Raw genomic sequence first — 26,092 nt, 5'->3', positions numbered from 1 at the left:
AAAAACTCTGGATTTGGAACTAGAAGAAAAGGGTTCAAATCTAAATACTGTTACCTTCATAACTATGTGATAATGGGAAAAGCAATTTCCCCTCCCTAGGCCTCAATTTCCTTATTTGTAGGGTCACAGTGTGTTGGGACCACATGGCCTCTAAGTTACACTGCAGCTCTAGATTCTAAGATCCTATAAATCTTTAAGCTAGAGTGTCTCTCGTTTTACTTTCATCTAGAAGGCAAGGAGATTTCCGTCTCTAGAACAATCTGTATAATGTCTAGTACAGTATCATGTGCAAGTGAGTATCTAGTAAATACTTTTTCATGGTATTGATGCTGATACCAGTAGTTATTACCACCAACTCAAAAATCAAGCTGATAAATACTTAACCTTTAAATTCCTTTTGGCAATAATCTTTCTGTGAAGATTAGAAAACATTTTTAACACCAAGAAGCTTCCATTTCTCTTGTATTTAAAGTAATCGGTCTTTTCCAAATAGAGAGTTCTACATTCTAAATACTATTTGCTGATGACACTGTTTTGTTATTGTGGCATCAAAGTATTGTACATTAATAGTTAACAAAGCTACTGCATGATATACGAATGAAGTTTTATTAAAAAAAAAGTACTTAAGACTGTATTTACAAAAGAATCTGTACCATTAATTATTCAACATTTGGATTTGACCAGAAACTAGACCGTGACTTTATAATGATCTGTTTAGATGAACTGCTTAATGTTCTGCCGAAAGACTCAGAGCAAGCTGAATGAATTTCAAACCAGTGACAGTACCATAGTTTCCTCTCTGTTTTTGATCAGCGCATGGCTTTTAATGTAAAATCTGCTTCGATTTCACTAGTGGTTTGAATATGTTTACTTAAACCAAAAATATTTTGCATTTCAATGATTATTACATATTACAGAACTGAATGGAGTTTAAACCAATGCATTATTCATAAGGCTAGGACAAAAAAAACCCAAAGCTGTGCCCTTCTTTCAAAGACTTTAAATTACTAAAACATACCACATTTATGCAGGAAATATTTGACTGCTTTTCTTATAAAACAAGTTTCTTTGTGTCAGATTGGGTTATGTCAAAAATTCAGCACCAAATTGCTTTTGTTTATAATTAAGGCAACCACCACTTTAAGGACTATTGTTCATTATATTTCATCTCTATATAAAAAAAAAGTAATTTAAAAAAATTAAAATTCCCTTGAAATAAGACAAATGAAAATGTAAGTGGCTTCCATAATAACAGGGAGCTGACCCTTTGGGGAATGGCAGACTTTCTCAATTCAAGGCATTCAAAGCTCATTCAAAAGTGTTCATTTAGAATGCAGATATCAAAGATGATGCAAATGTTCAAGAGAAAATTAAGAACTTACCAGATGTTCTAATCCAGCTTTGATGTTTCCAGAATCCCTGTAACAGAAGAACAAAAGTTCTAAATAGTTGCTAAACCCTTGTCTCCAGTGATTTGTTTACCTTGGATATATTTAAAAAGAAAGTCTTATTTTTCTAACATTTCTATTTTTACATTATTATAATGTAGCAAAATTTCCATTAAAGGAAGAACAACCATTAATATGGACTCAATAATTCATCTAATAAGTGATATTTCATCTTTTACTGATAGAAATAACTTAAAATGCCATTAAATTGCCCTACAGTATTTTTGTGGATGAGGAAAAGGAAAAAAAAAAGAAATTAGTCATTCTGCTATTTAGTAAATGACACCCAAAAAGGTTAAAATTCTGCAGATTCTTATTAGAAGCAATTTTTTTTAAACTAAAAAAAAATGTTAGGCACAGCTGGACAACACAATGGATAGAGAACCAGACCTGGCATCAAGAAGACCTGAATACAAACTTGGCCACAGACACTCGCTTGCCATGTGACCCTGGCCAAGTCATTTAACCCTGTCATTTTCTTCATCTATAAAATGAGCTAGAGAAGGAAATGGTAAAACACGCAAGTATCTTTGTCACAAAAAACCCCAAATTGGGTCATAAAGAGTTGAACATGATTGAAAAATGAGTAAACAACAAATAAACAACTTCTACAGATTCTTATTAGAAGCAATTAAACACAAAACAAAACTGGTATGCGCTTTCTGAAAAATAACAGTAGATTGTTAGAACATCCCCAGGTATCTAGATTGCAATCGTTTTTCCTGACATTCATTTCTACCATATTACTATATAAGCAAAAGATGCCTGCTGGTACATTAGAAACAAGGTAGGGGTGTGTAGCAGCAAGCACCCCAGCGTCCCCAAGGTGCCTGCTCACACAGGTTCTTGGATCTGCTTTGTTAAAGGAAAGCAACTCAAAATGGGTTAACAAGCTTACTTTAATCAGTCAAACATATATCGTTTACCTTGTTCAAGAGAAAAGGTCAGCACCCTGAACCTCAAAGTATACAGGCATAATTATCAAGACAGAAACATCAAGTAGACAGATTTCCAAACTGTCCAACCATTACATCTATACCCAGTCAACATCTGGGTTTCCACATTCTGGGTTTTTCAAAGCCGGGGGACTTTCAACAATGGCTTCCCAGAATTCAGATCAAATCACAGAATACTTCTCAAAGTGAGTCCCAAAACAAAGCTACACATCAGGGCTTATATAGCCTTCTCCTGGCTCAGGAAATGTAACAACCTTATTGACTCACTGGCCAATCAAGAAGTATCTACTGAAAAACAAGCCTCCCCCACCCCAGGCTTCAGGTGCACATTAGCCTAGGGGCAGAGAAGATCTTTAAAATTTACATTCTTATTACAGGGTGGGGGAAGAAGAGAAATTACTAAAGATAAAATTGTAGATGATTGCAAAGAAACATCTTTTAAAAGTGCTCATTTAATGTTCCTTGCAACATATTATGTTTCTCATAAAAGTAGATATGCTGTTTAGTGACTTAAAAAGTCAACAGTAAAAAGGAAAATTAAGGCCCAGGATATGAATTAACATAGATTTCAAAGTAAGATACTCAATTAATAGATTTTGAAACAGTTATGTGCCAAATTATACTTAGGAGCAACACATAGAAAAATCCATGTCTTGCCCCCGTTAGTGACATTAGCGATGTTATTATTAGTAATAATTGGTGGTTGTTCTTCATTCCCAGAGACAACTAAATGACATCACTATTTTGGAGTTAATGTGCAGTATGTCCCACGGTGGCTGATCAGACTAATAAGAGTTCAGGTGGGGCACAAATAATCTATATGAAAATTAGGAATGGAGATGGCTCTAAATCTGCACTTCCCACATTCCTTTTGAGTTATTGGAATTCTTCTTTGCTCAGAGAGCACAGCACCTTCTCTGATGTGGGCATGCCATGCTGGGAGGTCCTAAGTGTCAGTGTCTCCCATGACCCGCAACTGATTCCTAAGTCCTTCACAGAGACCTTGAGAATGTCCTTGGATTGCTTTTTCAGACCTCCATGTGAGTAGTTTTCCTGTGTGAGTTTTTTGCAAAATAGTCTTTTAGGCAAATGTACATTTGGTATTTGAACATTGTGGCCAGCCCATCAGAGATGTAGAGTTTGACTACTGGAAGTTTCACTCAAGAAAGGACCTCAATGTCCACTAGCTTATCTTGCCAGGTGATTTTCAGAATCTTCCTAAGACAATTCAAATGGAAGCAATTCAATTTCATGGCATGGTGTTGGTATATTGTCCAGGTTCCACAGGCATACAACAATGAAGTCAGCACAATGGCTCTGTAGACTTTCAGTCTGGTAGTCAGTCTAATACTTCTTTTCTCCCACACTTCCCTTAAGAGCCTCCCAAACATTGAGCTAGCTCTGGAAATGCATGCATCAACATCATCATCAATGAGTACATTTCTGGAAAGTACACTACCAAGGTAAGTGACCTTATCCATAGCATTCAAGATTTCAGTAATAATTACTCTCACTTACAAAGCATTTTAAGGTCACTGCAGTTATGAGTTGGAAAGGATCTCTGAGATCAGCTTGAGTCTAATGCTGTCACTTTGCAGATGAGGCACATGATGCACAGACAGGTGACCAGCTCAAGGTCCACAAAATGCTTTTCTTACAGAGATCCTGTGAAGTGGACAGTCTAAGTCGTTTTCATCCTTTTTTGCACATAAGGAAACTGAGGCTAAGGGTAATTCTATGAGTGAATGGGCTGAGATGAAAAGCCAGATCTTCTAGCCAGTACTCGTTCAACGACACTCTGCTAACTTACAGAAAACTAGCTCTCTTTGTTTTACCTAAAATAACCACTTTTCTTTCATTGCTGAAAACACCTTTGAAAAATGATAGTACCTATAACTGAACTGCACTTACAGTGGTCAGGATGGTGCCAGAACAATGAATGCAGTCCCCCCACTTGGTCTTGGGGTTCATCCCCCCTTTGTCTACATAGTTCCCTACATCTCGGCTTCTGTCCTAGGCTCCTGTTCTGTCTTCCCCAGCACAGGCTGGCCTTCTCCCTTTTCTCCTCTGTCACTCTCTCCCTCCCTCCCTAATCTAGTCATCTGCTTCTTCACATCATCCTCATGGCCAAGACTCACACAGTTGCAGGCTGCCCACACTAAGCCTCACATTCTAGCTTTTTCTGACTATTCCCATTCCCCCTTCGACTGCCTCCTATCTCTCCTGCTCTCAGCACCCTTAGGGCTCTCACTTTAGAGGAAGTTTAGGATCCATAGCAACCAGTCTCTTGTCATAAAAGAGCAGGATGGTGTGCCATGGAGAAAGAGACACTGAGGTGCTTGCATTAAAAAAAAAAACATGAAAAATTTCATACATAAAAATTAAATAAAAATTTTCAGAGAACAAATGACAATACTATAAAAAAAGGAAACCTACATTAAAACACTGAAAGCATCAAGAATATGTGATAGCATCCTATCATTGCATTTTGTTTACTTTCTAAGCTGTCCTTTAAGTTTCAGGGCTTGAGGCACAACGCATTTTAATATTGACAACAAGAGCCCTGCAGCCCTGCCACTCTGCCTATTTCCTGGGTTCCAGTTACTTGGCAACATGGTTTGCTCAAAGACAAAGGTTTAAACTTTAAAATACCTTGTTTTTTAATTAATAAAATAGGTGTGTGTGGGGGGGGGGTGAGAAGATTGATAATGAGTCAGATTCTCATGCTGCATAATAGTCACATGTTAAACTATCACCAAGAGAAACTCTTAGAAACTCCATAGTGAATAGATTACCATCTGACAGGATCTAAATAGTAACATACCAAACTACTATGTAGACAATATGATCATTGCTACAATTAAAAAAACATTAATAAGTACACAATTCTCTGTAATAATTAAACTATACAGAGTTGATCTTTGTTCTCTATGAATTCACAACTAAAGAAAAACTGCTAGAATAAACCAAAATTCAAAAGACAGGGAAAGAATAATATAAAAATATTACTCCAATACAGGAATGGATGGTAAGTTCCTTATGTTGTGTTGTATGTATTTCATGACTGAGTGTATTTATAGCCTCTAGGTGGCACTGAAGTGAATGGAGTGCCAGGCCCTGGAGTCAGGAAGCCAGAAGTTCAAACCCCTCTTTAACCCTGCCTGTTTCAGCTTCCTCATCTATAAAATGAGCTGGAGAAGGAAATGGCAAACTACTCTAGTATTCCTGCCAAGAAAGCCCCAGATGGGGTCACAAAGAGCAGAACATGACTAAAAGTGACTGAACAACAAAAAGTATGTGTTAGGGTTAGGGAGAAATGTAGTGTAAACCTTAGTGAATCATCACAAAATCTAAATGTTATGAAGCAGAGATAATGAATGGAACAAGGGAGAGCCTTAGGGCTTGAAGAAATTGAGACTCTTTATGAAGCTGACATGATACTCCAAAGTCTCTTATGGAGCCAGGTTCTGATTAGTGTGAAGAAAGAATCCCATGATGCAGCTGCAGTCCTGGGATTCAAGCTGCTGTTTCCATGGCTTGGAGTTATCGCAGGTTTGGTTCCAGATCACTACAATAAAGGAAGTCACATGAATTGTTTGGTTTCCCAGTGCACCTACGCTGTATTTTATTAAGTGTGCAATTGTATTATCTATAAAAAAGCAATGTTCATACCTTAACTAAAAAATACCTTATTGCTAAAAAAATGCTAACCATCATCTGAGCCACTTTTTTGCTGGTGGAGGATCCTGCCCTGAGGCTGATGGCTGGTGACTGATCAGGGTGGAGACTGCTGAAGGCTGGGTTGGTTGTGGCAGTTTCTCACAATAAGACAACAGTGAAGTTGGCCACATGAATTGACTCTTCCTTTCATGAAGGATTTCTCTGTAGCGTGCGATGCTGCATGACAGCTGTTTACCCATAGTAGAACTTCTTTTAAAACTGGAGTCAATCCCTTCAAACCCTGCTGCTTCTTTTTTCAACTAAGTGTATGTAATATTCTTCAAATATTATTGTGCCTCATGGAATAAGGAAGTCTGAAGAAAGGGAGAGAGATGTAGGGCCAGCCAGTTAGCAGAGCAGTCAGAACACACACATTTATGAATTAAGTTTGTCGTCTTGTATGGGCACAGTTCATGGTACTCCAAGATAATTAAAGATCACTGATGACAGATCATCACAACAGATACCATAATAATGATAAAATTTGAATATTGTAAGAATTACCAAAATGTGACACAGACACATAATCTGAGCACGTGCTGTCAGAAAAATGGCGCCAATAGACTTGCTCAACACAAGGCTGCCACAAACCTCCAAATTGTAAAAAAGGCAAAATATGAAGCACAATAAAGTGAAGTGCAATAATTTTATATAATTATAATTTTTATGGGGTTTTCTTGGTAAAGATATTTTTTTATAATTTTGTGCCATATTTTATATAATTATAACTATGATGTGAATTTGAGTACAGGTGACTATTTCACAAGGTTTATAATTCACTATTGTGACCTGGCTGTTTATGGACTAGGAGAACCAGAAAACATTAGGGATAGAATGGATTTTACAGATCACTCACTTCTCCTACTTTACTGAGCTTTCAACCATAGCAAGCTACTAGATGAGGTACATGTTACATAAGATGTATGTGTGTGTGTGTGTATGTATGTCATAGTGGTTGATGAAGTTTTAAAAAGTCATCCATGCCAAGGTAGAAATGTCAATGAGTGGAAATAGCAATGGATCTGGGGTCAGAAGATTGGAATTCAAATTCTAGTTCTGCTACTTCTTATCTCCGTGATACCCAGTGAAATCAATTAATTCATCTGTTTCCTCATCTGTAAAATAAGAGGTCTGGAATATATATGACCCTTAAGATCCCTTCCAGCTTTAAATTCCTATTAACTTCCTGAAAATAATCCTTCTTTGAGCATTCCTTTAGGCAGACTTAAAGCATTATTATCAGTAAAGAATACCACACAGGGGTGGGTATTATTTAAATAGGAAAGAAGAGATAGTGATATGTGGTAATGCCAAAGGTCCTAATAAACTTAAAAGAAACAGGAACCAAGACATTGATGTAAAGTTGTTTCAAGCTAATGGTATAAAACCTGTCCTTTTTAGTGGTCTGTCTCTTGTGCCGTCCCTGTCATGACTTCATCAATATTGGTGCAACTCCTTTTGCCCTGTGCTGAAAGCAGACTTAATTCAATTATAAGTCTCAAAACTGATAAAATGGTCCTGAAGTGGAAAATGGAAAGAGATTATTGGCAAATGAATAAAGATTTGTATTGAACTAACACACAGGAGTACAGCAGGTCTTTTTTTAATCATTCCCTGTCTTAAGTCTTCTGGGAACCATGAGTTTCCCTTCCCCTCATGCAGCACATCGATTTCTGAATTAGACTGCAATATTAAATAATTAATATACTTGCCATGATTGATGTTTTGCATTAGTTGAATATTAGGTTATCAATCAAAATCCACTTGGTTTAATGTAATAATATTGAAAAAGTGTCAAGGATTGTTCATCCAATTTGTAGTTGAGGCAGCACAGATAGTAATATCTGTGTACCACGAGTCTCTGAAGCAGGAAATGCAGAAGCTGACCATGCATGAGACAGATGTGATACACCTAAGACAAATCTGAGGTGGTCCTAAATGAACCTTGTGGCACCTGTCAGTTTCAATCTGAAGTTTCTCTCCAGCATGAAGATGCTGGGCATCGATCACGCAATGACAGCTAGGGGAGAACATAACTAACACACTTTTATCTGTGTTATGCTGATATTTAATTCTTTTTCTAACATCATCATCACATTCAAAATGCTGAAATGCAGCTGTGATATATTTGATATTCCCTCAAAACATTTCTAACCAAGGTAAGATCTTTTGTCCTCAATCAGTTACTAATGTTAGGAATTAATTATTTGTTCAAATATCAATTGCTTGCAAAAATACTTATTGAATGAATACTATGTAAAAAGCAACATGTTCGAGAGTACCATGAAAATTCCATCTTGTCCTACAAGAAAGTAAGGAGGGGAATGGAGGGGATGTAAGAGAGGGAAGATTGGGGGAAGGGGTATTCAGTATGCTTGTCATCTTGGTGTGTGTAGGGGGAGAGATGGAGAAAATGTGTAACTCAAAATCTTGTGGAAATGAATGCTGAAAACCAAAAAATAATTAATAATTAACTTAACAAAAAGAGCACCATGGAAAAGGAACCTTATTTGCATGGTGACCACAGGAAAACAACAATCCACAGTGAAATTTATTGGCTGAAAATAAAATTCTACCTAAAGTTAATTTCTCAAATAGCTAATGCCACTCCTGTCAATGATACACTACTCTGCTCTCAGAATTTACTATTTATCCACAGAGGTCAAAATATTAGCTGAGATAGCACGATGCATATTCAATTGAACATTCTCTTTTAAAAATAAAAATTCCTCACAACTGAGCTGTTCTTTTCTTTGAACATCAAGTATAAGTATTAATTTCCATATTGAAAAAAAAAACCTGATTACTAAAGGTGTTTTGGTTTTTTTTTTAGAAACTAAAAATATCCTAAAGCAGTTTCCAGTTGGCAGCTAGGTGGCTCGGTGAACAAAGCATAGGGCCTGGGGTATGTAACACCTATGTTCAAATCTAATCTCAGACACATGCCAGCTATGTGTTCCTGGGCAAGTTAACTTAATCTGTTTGCCTTAATCCACTGGAACAGGAAATGGTAAAACACTCTAGTATCTTTACCAAGAAAACCCCATGGACAGCACTGGTGTGCTATGGCACATGGGGCCATGAAGAGTCAGACACAATAGAACAACTGAACAATGGCCAAAAGCAGTTTCCAGATAGAGAGAGAGAGTAAGCAAACACAAACCACAGTCATAAGGGAAAGAAAAGTAACCTAAGATTACAATTGGGGAGAAGTGGATAGTTTGAAAATAGTTATAAAACAATAAAGGTGCCTAACAAAAGTAGCATAAAGTTACTGATTTTACTGTCCAAGTGTTTAATAAATAAAATATTAAATGCTACTAGTAAAAACCTAAAGCTCTCCACAGATTTGCACTTATCATACAAGCAAAATATATTTATAATCAAAGTTTAGCTATTCAAAACAATCATCATCAGTTACTATATTAAACCAATATGGATAATGATATGAACAGAACTTAACAGGCACTTATATTACACTAAAATATTCTTTGGAAATATGACAATTAAAAACTAAAGTCGGTTTGGCATTCTGTGCATTAGAAAACTAAACTTACAACTCTCTTATTTTTTCCATGGAGGTAAATGTCAATGCTTTTTCTGAACTAAGCTCATTAGGTCCTGAGTTTCTCATATTTAAACTGGGAATAATCTTTGTTCCACTCTTTCTTATATAAATTACATAAGACAGTATCTTGTATATAGTTTGAGCTTAATAAATTGTTAAACAAGGGGCGGCTAGGTGGCACAGTGAATAGAGCACCAGCCCTGGAGTCAGGAGGACCTGAGTTCAAATCTGGTTTCAGACACTTAACATTTACTAGCCGTGTGACCTTGGGCAAGTCACTTAGCCTCAACTGCCCTGCCTTTCCCCCCTCCAAAAAAAGCAAAAATAGTTAAGCTGATAACATTAATTATGTAATCAATTCCTCCACTGAGTATAAATATCATTATAGATAATTTTAGCAGCACCTAAACCCCAATATGACAACTCACTACAACTAGGTTTAAAAAAATTAAAAGTTTTTTTTTTTTGAGTGAGGGATTTTCTTTGTTTTCAAGGCCTCATATATTGTGGCTAGATTACATAACAAAACAGATTTCAATATATTTATATGTACAAAATTCTAGAATTTCAAAGACTATCTAGTAAAACTTAAAACTGAACAAGAACACCCTTTCCCCTCCTCCCCACAACAAACCATCACTGCAATTTTGACTGAAGACCTGCGGGGAAGAACCCACCTTTCCCAAGTAGACCACTCCACTTCTGTATAGCTCATAATTATTGGCAACTGCTTCATTAAGTCAAAACTGTTTGTTTGCCACTCCTATCCCTTGCTTTTTGTTTTGTTTTCTGGAACTAAGCAGAGTAAATTCAAGTCTTCTTTTGCATGAAAATCTTCCAGATAATCACTTCTACCAGAGGCTATACACTGAACATCGCAGTGAACTCCCAGGGAAACACAGTGATACTTGTCTGGACACTGTGCAATCTGCTCACCGGAGGTAGACCTGTTCCCACCCTGTATCATGCTACATTCCTTTCTACAATGTCTGCAAATGTCGGTGTCCTAGGGAAGTTCAGAAAAGGAGAAAAGGAGAGGGCTGTGGGAGAGGGCAAGGTGAGTTCTGTTTTGGACAGGATGAGTTTGAGAAGTCTGTGGAACATCCAGGTTGATATGTCCAAGAGTTGGGGATGTGAGATGGCAAATCAGGAGAGAGATTAGGCCTGGATATTTAGAGTGGAGAATTATCTGTATAGAGAAAAAATTAAAGAAATTTTCAATGTTCCTGACAATTCTGAAAAACAAGAAATTACAGATGGGCTTCTGGCCTGCAATAGTGAAGGAAGTTTCTATATCAGGAGCTTCGTGAACCAATGAAATCACAAATCAGAACCATTAATTATTTCATCCAATTTCTTAGTGGGCCTCTAGGCCACATGGAGAACTGAGGAGAAGCAAATAAAATAAGTATGCTGATCATCAGATTCAATGAAAAACTATCAAGTATCTGCACTAGATTATCTCAGTGTGTGGTAAGACATGGAGTGTGTTAAGAGCTGAGGAGAGGAGGGTGACCACTTTTGCAGAGGTTGTACACAAGAGTCATAAAACAGGTCTAAGTTGGACAAGATGGTTTCTGTGGCCTCTTTGGGGATTTGAGGAAATTAATGTGTCACCAATGTCCAGGATGACGTGGTGGAGGCAGAAAGTGAAAAGGTGGTTATTAAGTTACTGAGATATTCTAGGAGAGGTGTAATGATGATCTGCACTAAAGAAATAGCTGTGAGAATGAGAGCAGGGAAGAGATACAAGAGGTCGAATCAGAGATACCCTCAGGACTGGTTAGACATGGTGCCTTCTGGAGAGAGAATCAAAGATCAAAGATTACAATAGGCTTAACTACAGGAGACTGGGAGAATCTTACTGCTTTTATTTATTTATTTATTCATTCATTCATTCATTTATTTATTGATTGATTTTTGGAAGGCAATTGGGATTAAGTGACTTGCCCAAGGTCACATGGCTAGTTTTTGTGTTAAGTGTCTGAGGATGGATTTGAACTCAGGACCTCCTGACTCCGGGGCCGTGCTCTATTCACTGCGCCACCTAGTTCCCCCCCCCCCCCCCCCCCCCCCCCCCCCCCGAATCTTATTGCTTTTAACAGAAATACTAAGAGGTTTCACAGAAAAGATTCAATGCTGAGTTTAGAAGTACTGGGAGCTTAATCCATTTGGAGATATCTAGTATGCTGGTAGGAATGTGGACCTCTATGTACTTAAAAGAAAAGCACACCCTAAGTAGCAGAGTAACAGTTTCATACATTCTAAAATGTATATGGAAATGCTTCTTTTATTTCGTAGTAAGTTCAAAATGAAAATAAAATGAAAACATATGTAGGCCTTAAGTACATCACAGAAACATTCAATTTGAAATTTTAGTAATAGATGCAATTAAAAAATAATACAGTGTAAAAAGGAAATTGGTTAAAAAAACAAGAATGACAAAAACAAAATAAAAAGCCCAAAACTAATTTAAAAACCCAAAATATTGGAGAAATATTATCCACATGAAAGTTCTAAGAGAAAAAATAGACCAGCAAAGAGGAAAGAGAAGGATCAATCAGAATGATGAAGAAAACTAAGAATGTAAAAAGGAGTGGCTTGTATGTTCAACAGTGTAAAGAAAGGTCAAATAAGATGAGAAATGAGGAAAAAGTCTTTGTATTTGACAATTAGGACATGACTGGTAATCTCTGAAAGTTTCAGTATTAGTAACTGACCACAAGCAATGAATAGGAATGAATTTAAATAATAATATACTGGGAAGTTAATGAAGGGAAAAATGAAAATAAAATACAGTGTGAATATACGGTCCAATATATTTCATATCTTTCTCCAAAAATTCAAGTTAGGAAAGCATCAAAAACCAAAGCACATAATAAAAATAAAACATGTTCATTTTTAAGTGACAATCTCTTTGGCCTCAATTTCCTCACCTATAAAATGAAGGACGGAGTAAATATCTCCACCTAGAACTAAAATTCTATGTTTATGTGACTATAGCATAAATCTATTACCTTGCTTACTAAAGGTAAATATGATGAAATAAATTATAATTCAAAACAAAAAAGGTAGAGAACTAGGTATTTTAAACAATAGATAGAGGCTGCATTATATCACTTATAAATAAGTACGGGTGTTAGTTTTACATCAACTTACTAGATATTTAATCATGCTGGTTCCCTTTTAAATAATAAATCTTTTAGGTCAAATTGAAAAACATTCTGTCTGTCCGTCCCCCCCCTCCTTTTCTGGGGGTTAACTAATGAGTTGCCAGAGTGAAATACTATAGTAGAGGACTGGTCAAAACAAGAGGCTCAAGGTTCAGAGACAATGAGCTCTAAAATGCTCTGGTCTTTTCACTTAGAGCTCAGTCAAGGAAGCATACATCACTTACATACTGGATTAGGGCAGAGAATATAATATAAAGAATGTTTCTACTCTGTAGAAGACTGACTTGTTAGTAACTCTAGTTTCTATGTGTGCCCACTTGGGAACAAAGCTAGAACAAGTCAAAGTTCTTTCTTTCTATATGGCAAAACTTGATCAAGGTAAATGCTATCCCCTTGAAGAAGTTTCCTCACCAACCCCTCCACCTCATCATTTACCTAACGAAAGGATGACTTTAATATCCACTGAAGGGCTACTTTACAAAGGAGGATGCTGGAGAGAAACGAGCCTATAAAGTGTACATTAGTAAGCTGCTTGTTAATTTGCAGCTAAGTGGAGCCATAGTGCACAGAATGCCAGGACTGGAGTCGGGAAGACTCTTATTCCTGAGTTCAAATCTTGCCCCAGACACTTCATAGCTGTGTGACCCTGGGTAACTCATTTAACCTCTTTGATTCAGTCCCTCCTCTGTAAAATGAGTTGGAGAAGAAAAACTCTAGTTTCTTTGCCAAGAAAACCCCAAATGGGAAATGACTGAACAACAACAAATTCACAGCAGAATTCTAAAAGGAATATTAGTAAATGAAAGGAATATTAGTGAATATCTAAGAGAAAATAATGATCAGAAAGATGTGACATAGCTTTATGAATAACAGAATATGAGACTATCCTTTCTTTTCTGGCAATTACTAGACAAGTAAATAAGGAAAATGCTGAGATAGAGTTTACCTAGATTTTAGCAAAGTATTGATAAAAGACACTCGTTCTATCCTTTTTGTGGACAAGCTGCAGAGATATAGACTAAGTGATAGTAAAATTAAGTTCATTCACAACTGGTTTAATAGTGGGATTCAAAGAGAAGTCATTTAGTATAAAGTTAGAATATTTTCCAATGTGTCTCAGCAATATGTGCTTGGCCTATGATGTTTAAGATTTTTAGCAATAACTTGCATAAAGAAATTTCTTATCAAATTTACAGATAAAACAAAGCTGAGAGATAACAAACCCACTGGATAACAGAATGCAAAAATAAAATAAAAAAGGCTAGGGCTAGTTCTTTATTAGGAAACAAAAAAAAGTATTAAAGTCCTCACATCTAAATTAAAAAAAAAACTTCAGAAACACAAGATGAGAGAACATAGAGAGATAGTGGTTCATCTAAAAAAATGTATGGGTAGACAAAAGATAAATACAGGTCTGGACAAGTATTAAAGAGTAAGGACAAAAGTTCCTCAACTGCACTGAGAAAGCCCCAAGGACTAAGGAGGTTACTACTGCTTGTCTGCAGTAATGGTTTAATTATAATCACATTTTAGCAGCTAGATGGTTCAGTGGATAAAGCACAGGGCCTGGAGTCAGGAAGACCTAGGTTCAGTCCAGCCTCAGACACACACTAGCTGTGTGATCCCGGCAATATCTCCGTTTGCCTTAATCCACTGGAGAAGGAAATGGCAAACCCCTCCAGTATCTCTGCCAAGAAAACTGCATGGACAGCACTGGCAAGCTATGGTTCACAGGATCATAAAGAGTCTACTGAACAACAGCAGTTGTGACGCCAACATCCTGGACAGCTGGATACAGTGAAAGGCCTAGAATCAGGAAGACTTATATTCTTGGGTTCAAATCTGGCCACAGACACTTAGCAGCTGTGTGATTTTGGGTAAGTTGATGTAGCAGCAAGCACCCCAAGCATCCTCAGGGTTTGCTGCCAATACAGGTTCTTGGATCTGCTTTGATAAAGGAAAGCAACTCAAAATGGGTTAACAAGCCACTTTAATCAGTCAGACATATATCGTTTACCTTGTTCAGGGGAAAAAGGTCAGCACCCCAAACTTCAAAGTATACAGGCAGAATTATCAAGACAGAAACAGATCAAGTAGACAGCTTTCCAAACTGTCCAACCATTACATCCATACCCAGTCAACATCTGGGTTTCCACATCTGGGTTTTTCAAAGCCGGGGGGGGCTCTGTACAACGGTTTCCCAGAATACAGATCAAATCACAGAACACTTCTCAAAGTGAGCCCCCCAAAACAAAGCCTCACATCAGGGCTTATATAGCCTTCTCCTGGCTCAGAGAATGTAACAACCTTATTGACCCACTGGCCAATCAAAAAGTATCTACTGAAAAACAAGCCTCCCACCCCAGGCTTCAGGTGCACTTTAGCCTAGGGGCAGGGAAGATCTTCCAAATTTGCATTCCCATTACAGTTGAGTAACCTTGTTTGCCTCAGTTTTCCTTTCTGTAAAATGAGTTGGAGAAGGAAAGGGTAAACCACTCCAGTATTCTTGCCAAGAAAACCCCAAATGGGGTCACAAAGAGTTAGACACAACTGAAAAAAGACTGAACAACAAGAGACATTTTAGGACATGATGTGATGGAAGAGATTCTAGGAGGGTACACAGGGTGGGTGGAGAGTCCTGAAATCATGCCATAAGTAACTGAGAATGTTTACACTGCAGAGAAGAAGACTTAAGAGGGAAATGAGGCTACCTTCAAGTATATGAAGATTTATCACGTGAAAGAGGGATCAGACTTGTTCTGCTTCACAGCAGAGTACAAAAGAACAAGGGGACAAGTTACAGAGAAGCAAATTTAAAAGTGACAAGAAATTCCTAAAAATGAATAAAATAAGAACTTCTTAAATATGAGATTTAAAAGAAAACCCCTAGGGACATGTCAACTGTCTTCAAGTATTTGAAGAAGTGCCACATGGAATAGGGATTAGACCTGTTCTGTTTGGCAACAGAGAGCACATGAAGGATTAGGGAGGGTAATTGTTGTTCAGTCCTTTCAATAATGTCCAACTCTTTGTGACCCCAGTTGTGATTTTCTTAGCAAAGATACCAGAGTAGTTTGCCATTTCCTTCTATAGCTCATTTTATAGCCGAGGAAACAGGTCAACAGGGTTAAGTGACTTGCCCAAGGTCATAGAGCTAGTAAATGTCTGAGGCTAGATCTGAACTCATGAAGATGAGTCTTCCTGACTCCAGGCCCAGCACTTTATGGCACACAATGGTGTCAACTAACCGTCCTTATTTAAGCCTGAAGTTAGGAAACCCCTCCTAACAGCTGGAGCTGACCAAAGGTAAAATAATAGGCCGTCTTGAGCAGTGAGGGGTAGGGGCTCTTGACTCGGAACTGTTCCAGCAGAGGCTTGAGGGGCATTGGCTGACGAAGTCATGGTAAGGAATTCTTTTGCGTACAGGATGGACAAAAAATGTGCAGCTGTGGCTTAAAAATCTCGGGTTTTGTGATGCAGGGACAGGGAAACAGAACAGGCTGCACTGAGGAGGAGGTCCCTCTGGTGGGGATCTTCATGCAGACGTGGTGCACACTGGGGGGAAGGGGTTTTCCCAAGAATGAGCTGGCAAGATGGCCTTCAAGATCCTTCCAGAATCTATGATACTAACAAACTCTGCTTTCTGAGGGCATAATCTCCTCATTCTTAGAGTTAGGGCCTTATTTCACAATTATCTCTAGCTATTCATACACTTCACCAACATACTGGGCCAAAGGTGTAGCAAAATGTTGCTATTTTGAGCAAGCAATCAGCAAGCTTTTATCAAGTAATGATTTACTGGGAAGGCAAAGACAAAAAGTGAAAGTCCCTGCCCTCAAGGAAGTTACATTTTAAATGTGGAGAGAGCATAAACACTTGTAAATATACATGAAATACAGGGTGTCACAAAAGTCTTAATGTAGTTTCTGGTTGAAAAAAGCTTAAGACTTTTGGGACACTATGTATACAAAATAAATATAGGGTATTCTGGGGAAGAAGAAGCACTACCAGCTAATCATGTTGAATTTCTTATACAATTAAAAATAATAATAGAGGTTTGTGGCTTCACATATTATTCTATTCTGTATATTTAAATATTCTTTCTTTTTTTGGTGTTTTAAAAATTCAGAAAATAAAAAAAAAAGATTAGAGGGATTTTGGGGAGACAAGATAGTGGAGTAAGCAGCCTCTTGCCATAACCCTCCCATACTCACCTCTATAAACAATCATAAAATAGCACCCCAAAACAACTCCTGGAAAAGTAGAACCAGCAAAAAGATGGGGTGAAACGATCTTTGAGTCCAAGAAACTTGGAAGATTGGCAGGAAAGGTCTGTCTCACTCAAGTAAAAGGAGAGCGCAATCCAGGACAGGAAGCATCCCAGCAAGTCAGCAGCAAACCCCACCTAAGCAAACCAGTGATTGATCCTGGGCCCCCGTATGGTAGAGCAGGCAAGCACCAAGACTAGGACCCACCCTGCACCAGGGAAATGGGCAGACACTAACTCTGAGAACTGCATGCTTCAGCAGAGCCCCGGGAAAACAAGCAACCTCCAATGGCTAGACCTTTACGTACTTCAGTGTATTCCAAGGAAAATGCAGAAAATCCCAAAAGCATCAGTGTAAGACAGACACCAGTAGTAGGACTCCAGCTCTACACCAGGTAAGCTATTACACTTTTACAGCCTCTAGCAGTGCAAGCTGCCTCCCACTTGGCACAGTACCATGTACCCCCTTGACCTCAGGGCAACATTAGGGCAGCACCAGGTAAACCCTGTGAAGCCCCTGGCACAAGAAGACTGGGACAGTGCCCCTTCCACCTTGGGAGCAGAGCTCAAATTTAAAAGAAAGGAAAAAGGCCAAAAAAAAAAATGAACAAAACAATATGACCATATAAAGTTATTATGGTAATGGGAAAATAAAGACAAAAACTCAAGAAATGACAAGAATGTCAAAACACCTATGGGTAAAACCCTAAAGAAAAACAGGAAGTGGTCTCAAGTCCAGAAAGAACTCATGTAAAAACCCAAAATCATATAAGAGAAATAGAAAAAAAAATTGGGAAAAGAAATGAGTGATGAAAGAGAATTATGAAGAGTCAATAGTTTGGAAAAAGAAAACAACTGTTTAAAAAAATAGGATTCTCAAAATTGATCCCTGAAGAAAACAATTCCTTAAAAAGTACAATTGGCCAAATAGAAAAGAAAGTACAATTAAGAAAACAAGCCCTTAAAAGTCAGAATTGGGCAAGTGAAAGCTAATGATTCTATGAGACATCAAGAATCAATCAAACAAATTCAAAAGAAAGAAAAAATAGAAGAAAATATAAAATATTTCATAGAAAAAACAACTGACCTAGAAAACAGATCTAGGAGAGACAATGTCAGAATCGCTGAACTACCTGGAAGCCATAATCAAAAGGAGAGGCTTCACACCATCTTTCAAAAAATTATCAAGAAAAACTGCCCTGATATACTGGAACAAGAGGGCAAAAGAGGCATTGAAAGAATCCAACAATAATCTCAGGAAAAAGATACCAAAATAAAAACTTCAAGGAACATTATAGTCAAATTTTAAACTATCTGGTCAAGGAAAAAATACTTTAAGTGTCCAAAAAGAAATAATTTAAGTTTCAGGGTGCCATAATTAGGATTACAAAGGAATTAGAAGCTGCAACATTATAAGATCAGAGGTTATGGAACATGATATTCCAGAAGGCAAAGGAGCTAGCCACAGAGGACCTTAAGAAGGATTTTGAAAACCAAATAAGAGAAGTGGAGAAAAAATTGGGAAGAGAAATGAGAATGATGCAAGAAAATTATGAAATGAGAGTCAACAACCTGACTGAAGAACAACACCTTAAGAGTTAAAATGGAGAAAGAAAATTATAGACCAACTTCCCTAATGAATATTGATGTAACAATTTTGAACAAAATATTAGCAAGATATAAAAAATAATGGGGGTGGCTAGGTAGCGCAGTGAATAGAGCACCAGTACTGGAGTCAGGAGGACCTGAGTTGAAATCCAGATTCAGACTCAAACACTTAAACACTTTCTAGCCATGTGACCTTGGGCAATTCATTCGACTCCAATTGCCCTGCCCTTCCCTCTCCAAAAAAAAACACCAAAAAAGATATCACAAGTATTACACATTGTGAGCTGGTAGGATTTATACAACAAATGAAGGGTTGGTTCAACATTAGGAAAATTATTAACATAATTAACCATATCAATTACAAAACCAACAGAAATCATGTTTATCTCAAGAGATGCTGAAAAAGCTTTTGACAAAATACAGTACCCATTCCTACTAAAAACAACAGAGAGTATAGGAATAAAGGGAACATTCCTCAAAATGATAGGCAGCATCTATCTAAAACCATCAACAAGTATTATCTCTAAGCCTTCTCAATAAGATCAGAGGTGAAACAAGGATGTCCATTATCACCCCTCTTATTCAATTTGGTACTAGAAATATTAGCAGTAGCAATGAGTGAAGAAAAAGAAATTGAAGGAATCAGATTAAGCAAAGAAGAGACTGAGCTATCACTCTTTACAGATGACATGATAATATACTTAGAGAATCCTAGAAAACTAAGTATACTTGAGATAAAAAAAAAATTTAGCAAAGCCACAGGATATAAAACAAACCCACATAAATCCTCAGCATTCCTATATATTTCTAATGAAATCCAACAACAAGTAGACATAATAAAATATTTGGGAATCTACCTGCCAAAACAAACCCAGGACCTATATGAACACAATTATAAAACACTTTTCATACAAATAAAGTCAGATCTAAATAAACTATCAGTTGCTTGTGGCTAGGTCGAGCTAATATAATAAAAATGACAATTTTGCCTATATCAATTTATATATTTAGTGCCATAACAATCAATCTACCAAAAAATTATTTTATAGAGCTAGAAAAAATAGTAACAAAATTCATCTGGAAGAACAAAAGGTCCAGAATATCTAGGGAATTAATGAAAAGAAATGCTAGGGAAGGTAGTCTAGCCATACCAGATTTTAATCTGTATTATAAAGCAGCAGTCATCAAAACTACTTGGTACTGGCTGAGGAATAGAGTAGTTGATTAGTGGAATAGATTTAATACATGAGACACAGTAGTCAATGACTATAGTAATCTACTGTTTGATAAACCCAAAGACCCCAGCTTCTGGGATAAGAACTCACTATTTGACAAAAACTGCTGGGAAAACTGGAAAATAGTATGGAAGAAATTGGGTACAGATCAGTATCTTATACTGTAAACCAAAATCAAGTCTAATTGGGTGAATGATCTAGGTATAAATGCTGATACTGTAAGCAATCTGGGAGAGCAAGGAATAGTTTACCTGTCAGATTTATGGAGAAAGGAAGATTTTATGACCAAACAAGAGTTGGAGAGCATTATGAAATACAAAATGGATAATTTTGATTACATTAAATTGAAAAGCTTTTGTACAAAAAAAGTCAATGTAACCAAGATTAAGAGGAAAGTGGGAAATTGGGAAAGAATTTTTATAACCAATTTCTCTGATAAAAGTCTAATTTTTTTTTTAAAGCAATCGGGGTTAAGTAACTTGCTCAAGGTTACACGGCCAGTTATTTCTGGGTGGGTGCTAAGTGTCTGAGCCTGGATTCGATCTCCAGGTCATCCCGACACTGGAGCTGGTGCTCTTACTCGCTGTGCTACTTGGCCGCCACAGTGACTTCATTTCTTATCTGCAAAACTCTTCTTAGGCATATTATTACATGGCTTAAGTAATGCTAGTTAGATGAATTTCACAGAATGTATAGAATGACATTTAATACACGAATACAATTGAGAATTCTGGCTTACCATAAAATTAAGAATAAAATTGTTTTCAAAACTGAATATAGTAAAAATGGGCATTTTCTGTTTAACTCATTATTTAGTACAGGAAGAATATAAAATTATGGTGTAATTTAGACTTAATCCATTATTTCCAATATTAGAACAAAACCTAGCCTTAAAACAATCATGAGACTTTTATCTCACACTGTTCTCAATTCACTTCAAGAAAAGTGGAAGTGGAGTAAGGGGTGATTTGAGGGAGAGTTATCATGAGAAAAGGTAAATAAATGTTAACTGTCTCATCTAAAGACCAACTGTGGCATAATCAGAGGACAATATTTTAAAACTTTTGAGAGTCAATGCCTTTTTGTTCATTAATTAAAGATAATGTAGAATAATGGTGCGTAATCATGTAATATAGGCTCTGAATCTTCTGACATTAACAACTACTAACTGAAGCATTAAAACTTCCTGAGCTGACAGTACATCTAAAATATCACTAAAGAGATTCAACAGTATGAACAGGAAGAGGAGTTGTGTTTGAATTTTATGCATAAAAGGTACCTTATTTTCCCAACATAAAGGAAATAAATAATGTTTATAAAAGAATTACATCAAACCAAAATAGTTTCACCAGTTAATAAGTAAAAGAACTAATGTTTCAAATTATGTGTTATTTTCTAGAAGGGTTATTATCTCATCCTTCTTAGATTATTTGTATATAATGCTAACTGATATAGCCTTTAAAGAAACAGAACCCTTTCCAGTGGTATCAGCCAGTTAAACTTTTTCAGATGAATGACAACTTTAACTTGGATGCCTCAGTCAAATTGCTTAAGTTATGGAGGTAAACATGATGGAAGTATGATTGTCCTCTGACCTGCCCTCCTTTAATTGGAAGCAAAAGGATTATCAGAATAACAGGATAGGTTAAGAATAGGAGAGACACATGAAGAATTATCTGCTCTTTTCTCCACTATCCCAAGTCCCTGCTACATTCTCATTCATATTCTCTCTTTCCTCCTTCCTCCCTTCCTTTCTCTCTCCCTCCCCCTTTCTCTTTCCCTCCCTCCCTCTCTTAAAAGAATAGCGAGGTCAGGTAGCATTCATTTAGTGATGCTCATCAGGCCAGCAAAATGCCCCTAAAGCCTATTAAATGTCACTGTGCCTGCCATTCATAATAAAGAAGATTCATCAGGGACCTCTTCAAGACCAGGATAACAAGTAGCCATATTATTAATAGTGGGAGAATTCCGACATTTGAACCAGGCCTCTGTGCTACCTGTTTATATCAGTATGGTAAAAACTGGGAAATAACTGTATCATTCAGTATATTTTAGAGAGAAATATATATTATAATTTTCATTCATTCAATTATCTCTTCTTCATTCATTTATTAAATATTTATTTACCTATTGGAACTCCAGAGGGATCCAAAGAAAAATAAGGCACATTCTCTGTCCCGACAGAGTTTATAGTTTCATTAGCAACTTTTAGGCTCACAGAACCTCAACCTATAAATCTGAAAGAAATATTGAAAGATCTCAAAGACAAAGATGTACGATTCCAAAAGTGCGTCCACCTTTAAATCTATGACCTTATATTTTCAAAAAAATTCTGGGATGAAAATGAGTGTTCCTCATTGGTTCCAATGTACTAAATGGATTAACAAAAAAACCAACAAAATAAACACTACTACTTGTAATAGGAATAATAAACAAAACATATCATGTTTTAATAATATTAACAGTTGAATGGTAAAAACTCTCTGCACTAGTAAAGTGTTAGAGGTTAATGAGAAACAACAAGAAAAAAAAAAACCGGCCCTGAAATCATCATAACTATACCTTACCATCTGTATTTAGATAACTACAGAACATAAAAAGAAGCATTAAGGTACTGAGAAAAGTGTACATTGTTTTCCTATCAACATAAGTTTAAGATCATCCAAAAGTATGTTAATATTTCCACAAATACTTTGAGTTTTCAAAAGCAAGTACTATTTAATTTAGCCTTGAATTAACCTAAAAGTTTGGGTTTTAAAGACTACAATGTTTTGGGTGCAATCAATTTTCCATTCTATGAAAGCTTCTAAATCCTCCTCTTTTACCCAATTACTACTGTACTTAAACTAATGAAATTTAATTCTTACAGGAACAATACTATTCTGAAACGAATTTTTGAAAAATATAAGATTAAAAACTTATATACAAAGAATAAACTCCAAGAGAAAAGATGCAAATAAAATGACTCTCCTAATCCTTTGTTTTTTATTTGCAAGTATAAAACGGAAGAGAAACAAAAGCCTGGAACACGGCATCTGTCATATCCCAATATAAAAGATGATCCTGGCACAAAATGAAAAGCTCTGATTCATTTGCAAATCGAGCTGGCGTAGCTGTCAAGAGTTAACAAGATAATCACTTGCAATCCTGCCTTCCATGGTACATTGCCCTGTTATTCCATTCAATAGGGCCGTTCTTTGGGGCACTAGATGAATGGTTTTCATTTCTAACTCACACAAAAAGTTACGGGGGAAAAATCCACGGGGCTTAAGAAAAAAAATCCCTTTATGGGCATTATCTGCCGGTACTTGCTTTTAGGCAAAATGAGATATTTGGATACATCAGTGTCCATTCACTTCCTCTATTCCTTCAGGCCCTTGGTCTGTTTAAAAAAAACACACATTTGGCATAGGAGAGAAGCTAAAAAGCAGTTTTCTTTCTTTTTTTAAAGTGTCAATACAGAGAAAAGAAAAATTCTCTACTAAAACAGTGAGATGAAAATTATAAGCTAAGGAATAAAAATAAGCAATCTTCTTGTTTCGTGGTAAATCATGTGACTTTCTTAGATCATCACCAATATTTTGGATGAAGTAGAAATGCTTAAAAAATATATCCTTTAAATGAAATTATTTTAGGACAATTCTTGTGTTGCAGAAATTATACGTTATTAAAAATGAGTTTGTAACCTAGTTGCCACATTTTGTTATTGAAGTTTTTTTTTACTTTGTATTATTCCATTAAGAGGCCAACAGAAATCAATATATTCTGTTATTTTTGCAAAAAGTATTCCCATTCTGTTAAAAAAACAAAAACAAAAACCTCTGCAACTTTCACTAAGAAACATGTTTAACATCAAAGATACACATTTAAATAAAAAAAAACCCACTTACATACAGAAAAATGCAAAACATTTTAAGTTTAAAGTAAGAAGTTTCTATTTATACATAAAGCAGACACAATTAAACTCTACATTTTGCCCTTACAAAATACAGTTCCGAGAAGAAATGATCTTTGTCTCACCCCTATACTGGACTATCCACCCTAGTATCTATTACCTTATTTTCAAAACAAAGGAGTATGTTTGCAATAACTATGTATTTATGAGTATTTCTTACATTATTCTGACATCTCTAGTAATAGCAATATTTAATCTCTTTCTACCCTGAGAGTCATATTACTATGTATTTCCCATGTAAATTATATTCTCTGTCTACAACTTTTTGATCCTCTTTATGATACCCAAACCCCTAGGCTTAAATTTGGATTTTTCAAGATATAATTCAAATGTCACAGTGAAGAAACAAAACAAGTTTAATTTTCTTAGTCAGTTAATTCATAAAATCACATATCAAAAAAGTTGTTAGAAAGTTAATGTGATAATTACGGGATGAAAATTAAATAAAACAATAAAAATGGCTATGTACCAATGACATTACAGATATATGTTTTGTCATTTATCTTAAAAAGTTTAAGAACATCCTTTTTTCCTGAGATTTCTGAGCAAACAGAGATATGAAGTTTCACAGGAAATAATTTTAAGACAGTTCTGCAATTATAATTGCTTGGTAATCTTAGCAATTCAAGATACCACTAATTTTTATTATGAAAAATTAAAAGGACATTTTCTAATTGTATTCAGAAATGATAAATCTGCATATTTTTGAAAGTCATAAAATCTAAGCAACACTGAAAAAGTTCTATAAATTTAAAATTCTCTAAGTTTTTTTTTTTGTTTGTTTTTTAAAGCAATTGGGTTAAGTAACTTGCTTGTGTGGGTGCCAAGTATCTGAGGCTGGAACCGATCCCAGGTCTCCTGACTCTGGGGCTGGTGCTCTTACTGCACCACCTGGCCACCCCCTAAATTCTCTAAGTTTTGAACCTGAAACAGCATTTTCTTTGCTTTGCTGATACTGAATAATCTCTATGGTCTCCTTCCATTCCAAATGATCAAAAAGATCATATGGTACAATGATGCTTACTCAAGAATAATGGATGATAACGCATCAGGAAATTTTTGTGTCTTAACAGATGCAAACATTTTGATCTTTGTGATGTCAAATATAACTATTTCCCTAGTGAGCAAGTAATATTCTTGAGTTTTTGTTGCTCAATGATTAAGATGAAAATAAACCTGACAATTTCATAAAATAGCATTTTCAAGGGGCACTGCACAATACACCTTGACTATCAATGTCTGTCTGACTACTATCAGCTTGTCTGGATCACTCTCAAGAACGCTTGCTCTTGGTGTCCCAGGATCAGGATAAATTCAAGAGGTGCAGCCATTTGTCCCTTCAGCTTAGAGAAACCCTGCTGTGGTTACTTTCCCTTTGGATCCTGAGGTTGCTCCAAGCCAAACACGGAAAAGTAAGGCCTCTCCTGTACATGGGCCCAGGAGTTGGGCAGCAGGCAGGGTGTTGGAGGGGAGGCATAAACCCAGCACAAAAGCTTCATGGAACCTCTGATCCGATCTGATCCGATCCCAGGCTCCAACAGGCAGTCTACAGTACTGGAGATTTATGCAAGCAGGAAAACCCTCATGGTCAATTCACTGAGACCAGGCAGCCCAAATTCTTTGTTTAGGGAGATGATTTTAAATGATAGGAGGTCAAATTGGCAAAGTCAGCTTTGGTTTCTGAATTTCTCTGGTACGATTGTTCTGGGATCCTGAAGCAGATTATATGACCATCAACTCTACACATACAACACACCTGACAGAATACATTTCACATAACTTTGCATGGAACGTTCCACCCAATTTCTCATCTGTTTTGATATAGAAATATTTTTGTCTTGTCAAAATCAGGTATCTGGGAGGCAGAATACTTGGCAAGTAATTTCTTTCCATTTCTTCAGTAAAGATCTTCTGAAGTTATTCAAGGGGTGTGTGTGTGTGTGAGTGTGTGTGTGTGTAAGAGAGAGAGATTTTGCAAACATTTCTTTATAGTCTCCTAAGAAAGTAAAAACAAATGTCTGATGTTCTTTAGTAAATCCTAGCTTTTTTCAAACAACGAGTATACAAAATAAGAGACTGTTTTTCTGAAAATGCTTAATAATGACAGTGATAGAGAAAACTGCCATCATCTACATGAGTAAGTGCAGCAAAACTTGACAGAA

The 26,092-nt window shown here is 36.4% G+C and overlaps 1 protein-coding gene across 6 annotated transcripts in view; it reads right to left on the bottom strand.

The window, feature by feature from the left end:
- Window positions 1–26,092, bottom strand: part of RSRC1 (arginine and serine rich coiled-coil 1) — a 428,038-nt gene that overhangs the window by 219,817 nt on the left and 182,129 nt on the right. For all 6 annotated transcript variants that reach the window (XM_069083462.1, XM_069083461.1, XM_069083460.1 and 3 more), the window contains one exon: window positions 1,383–1,419. In XM_069083462.1, coding sequence (XP_068939563.1) covers window positions 1,383–1,419 — 37 coding nt within the window. The remainder of the gene's footprint in view (window positions 1–1,382; window positions 1,420–26,092) is intronic.

The sequence above is a fragment of the Petaurus breviceps genome, unplaced genomic scaffold, assembly GCF_028583685.1.
Source record: "Petaurus breviceps papuanus isolate PSGF00001 unplaced genomic scaffold, PetGlider_PUasm1.0 173, whole genome shotgun sequence".
Taxonomy (NCBI): Eukaryota; Metazoa; Chordata; class Mammalia; order Diprotodontia; family Petauridae; genus Petaurus; species Petaurus breviceps.
Note: the sequence above shows the minus strand (reverse complement) of the source record. Positions and strands in the feature narration are given on the sequence as shown.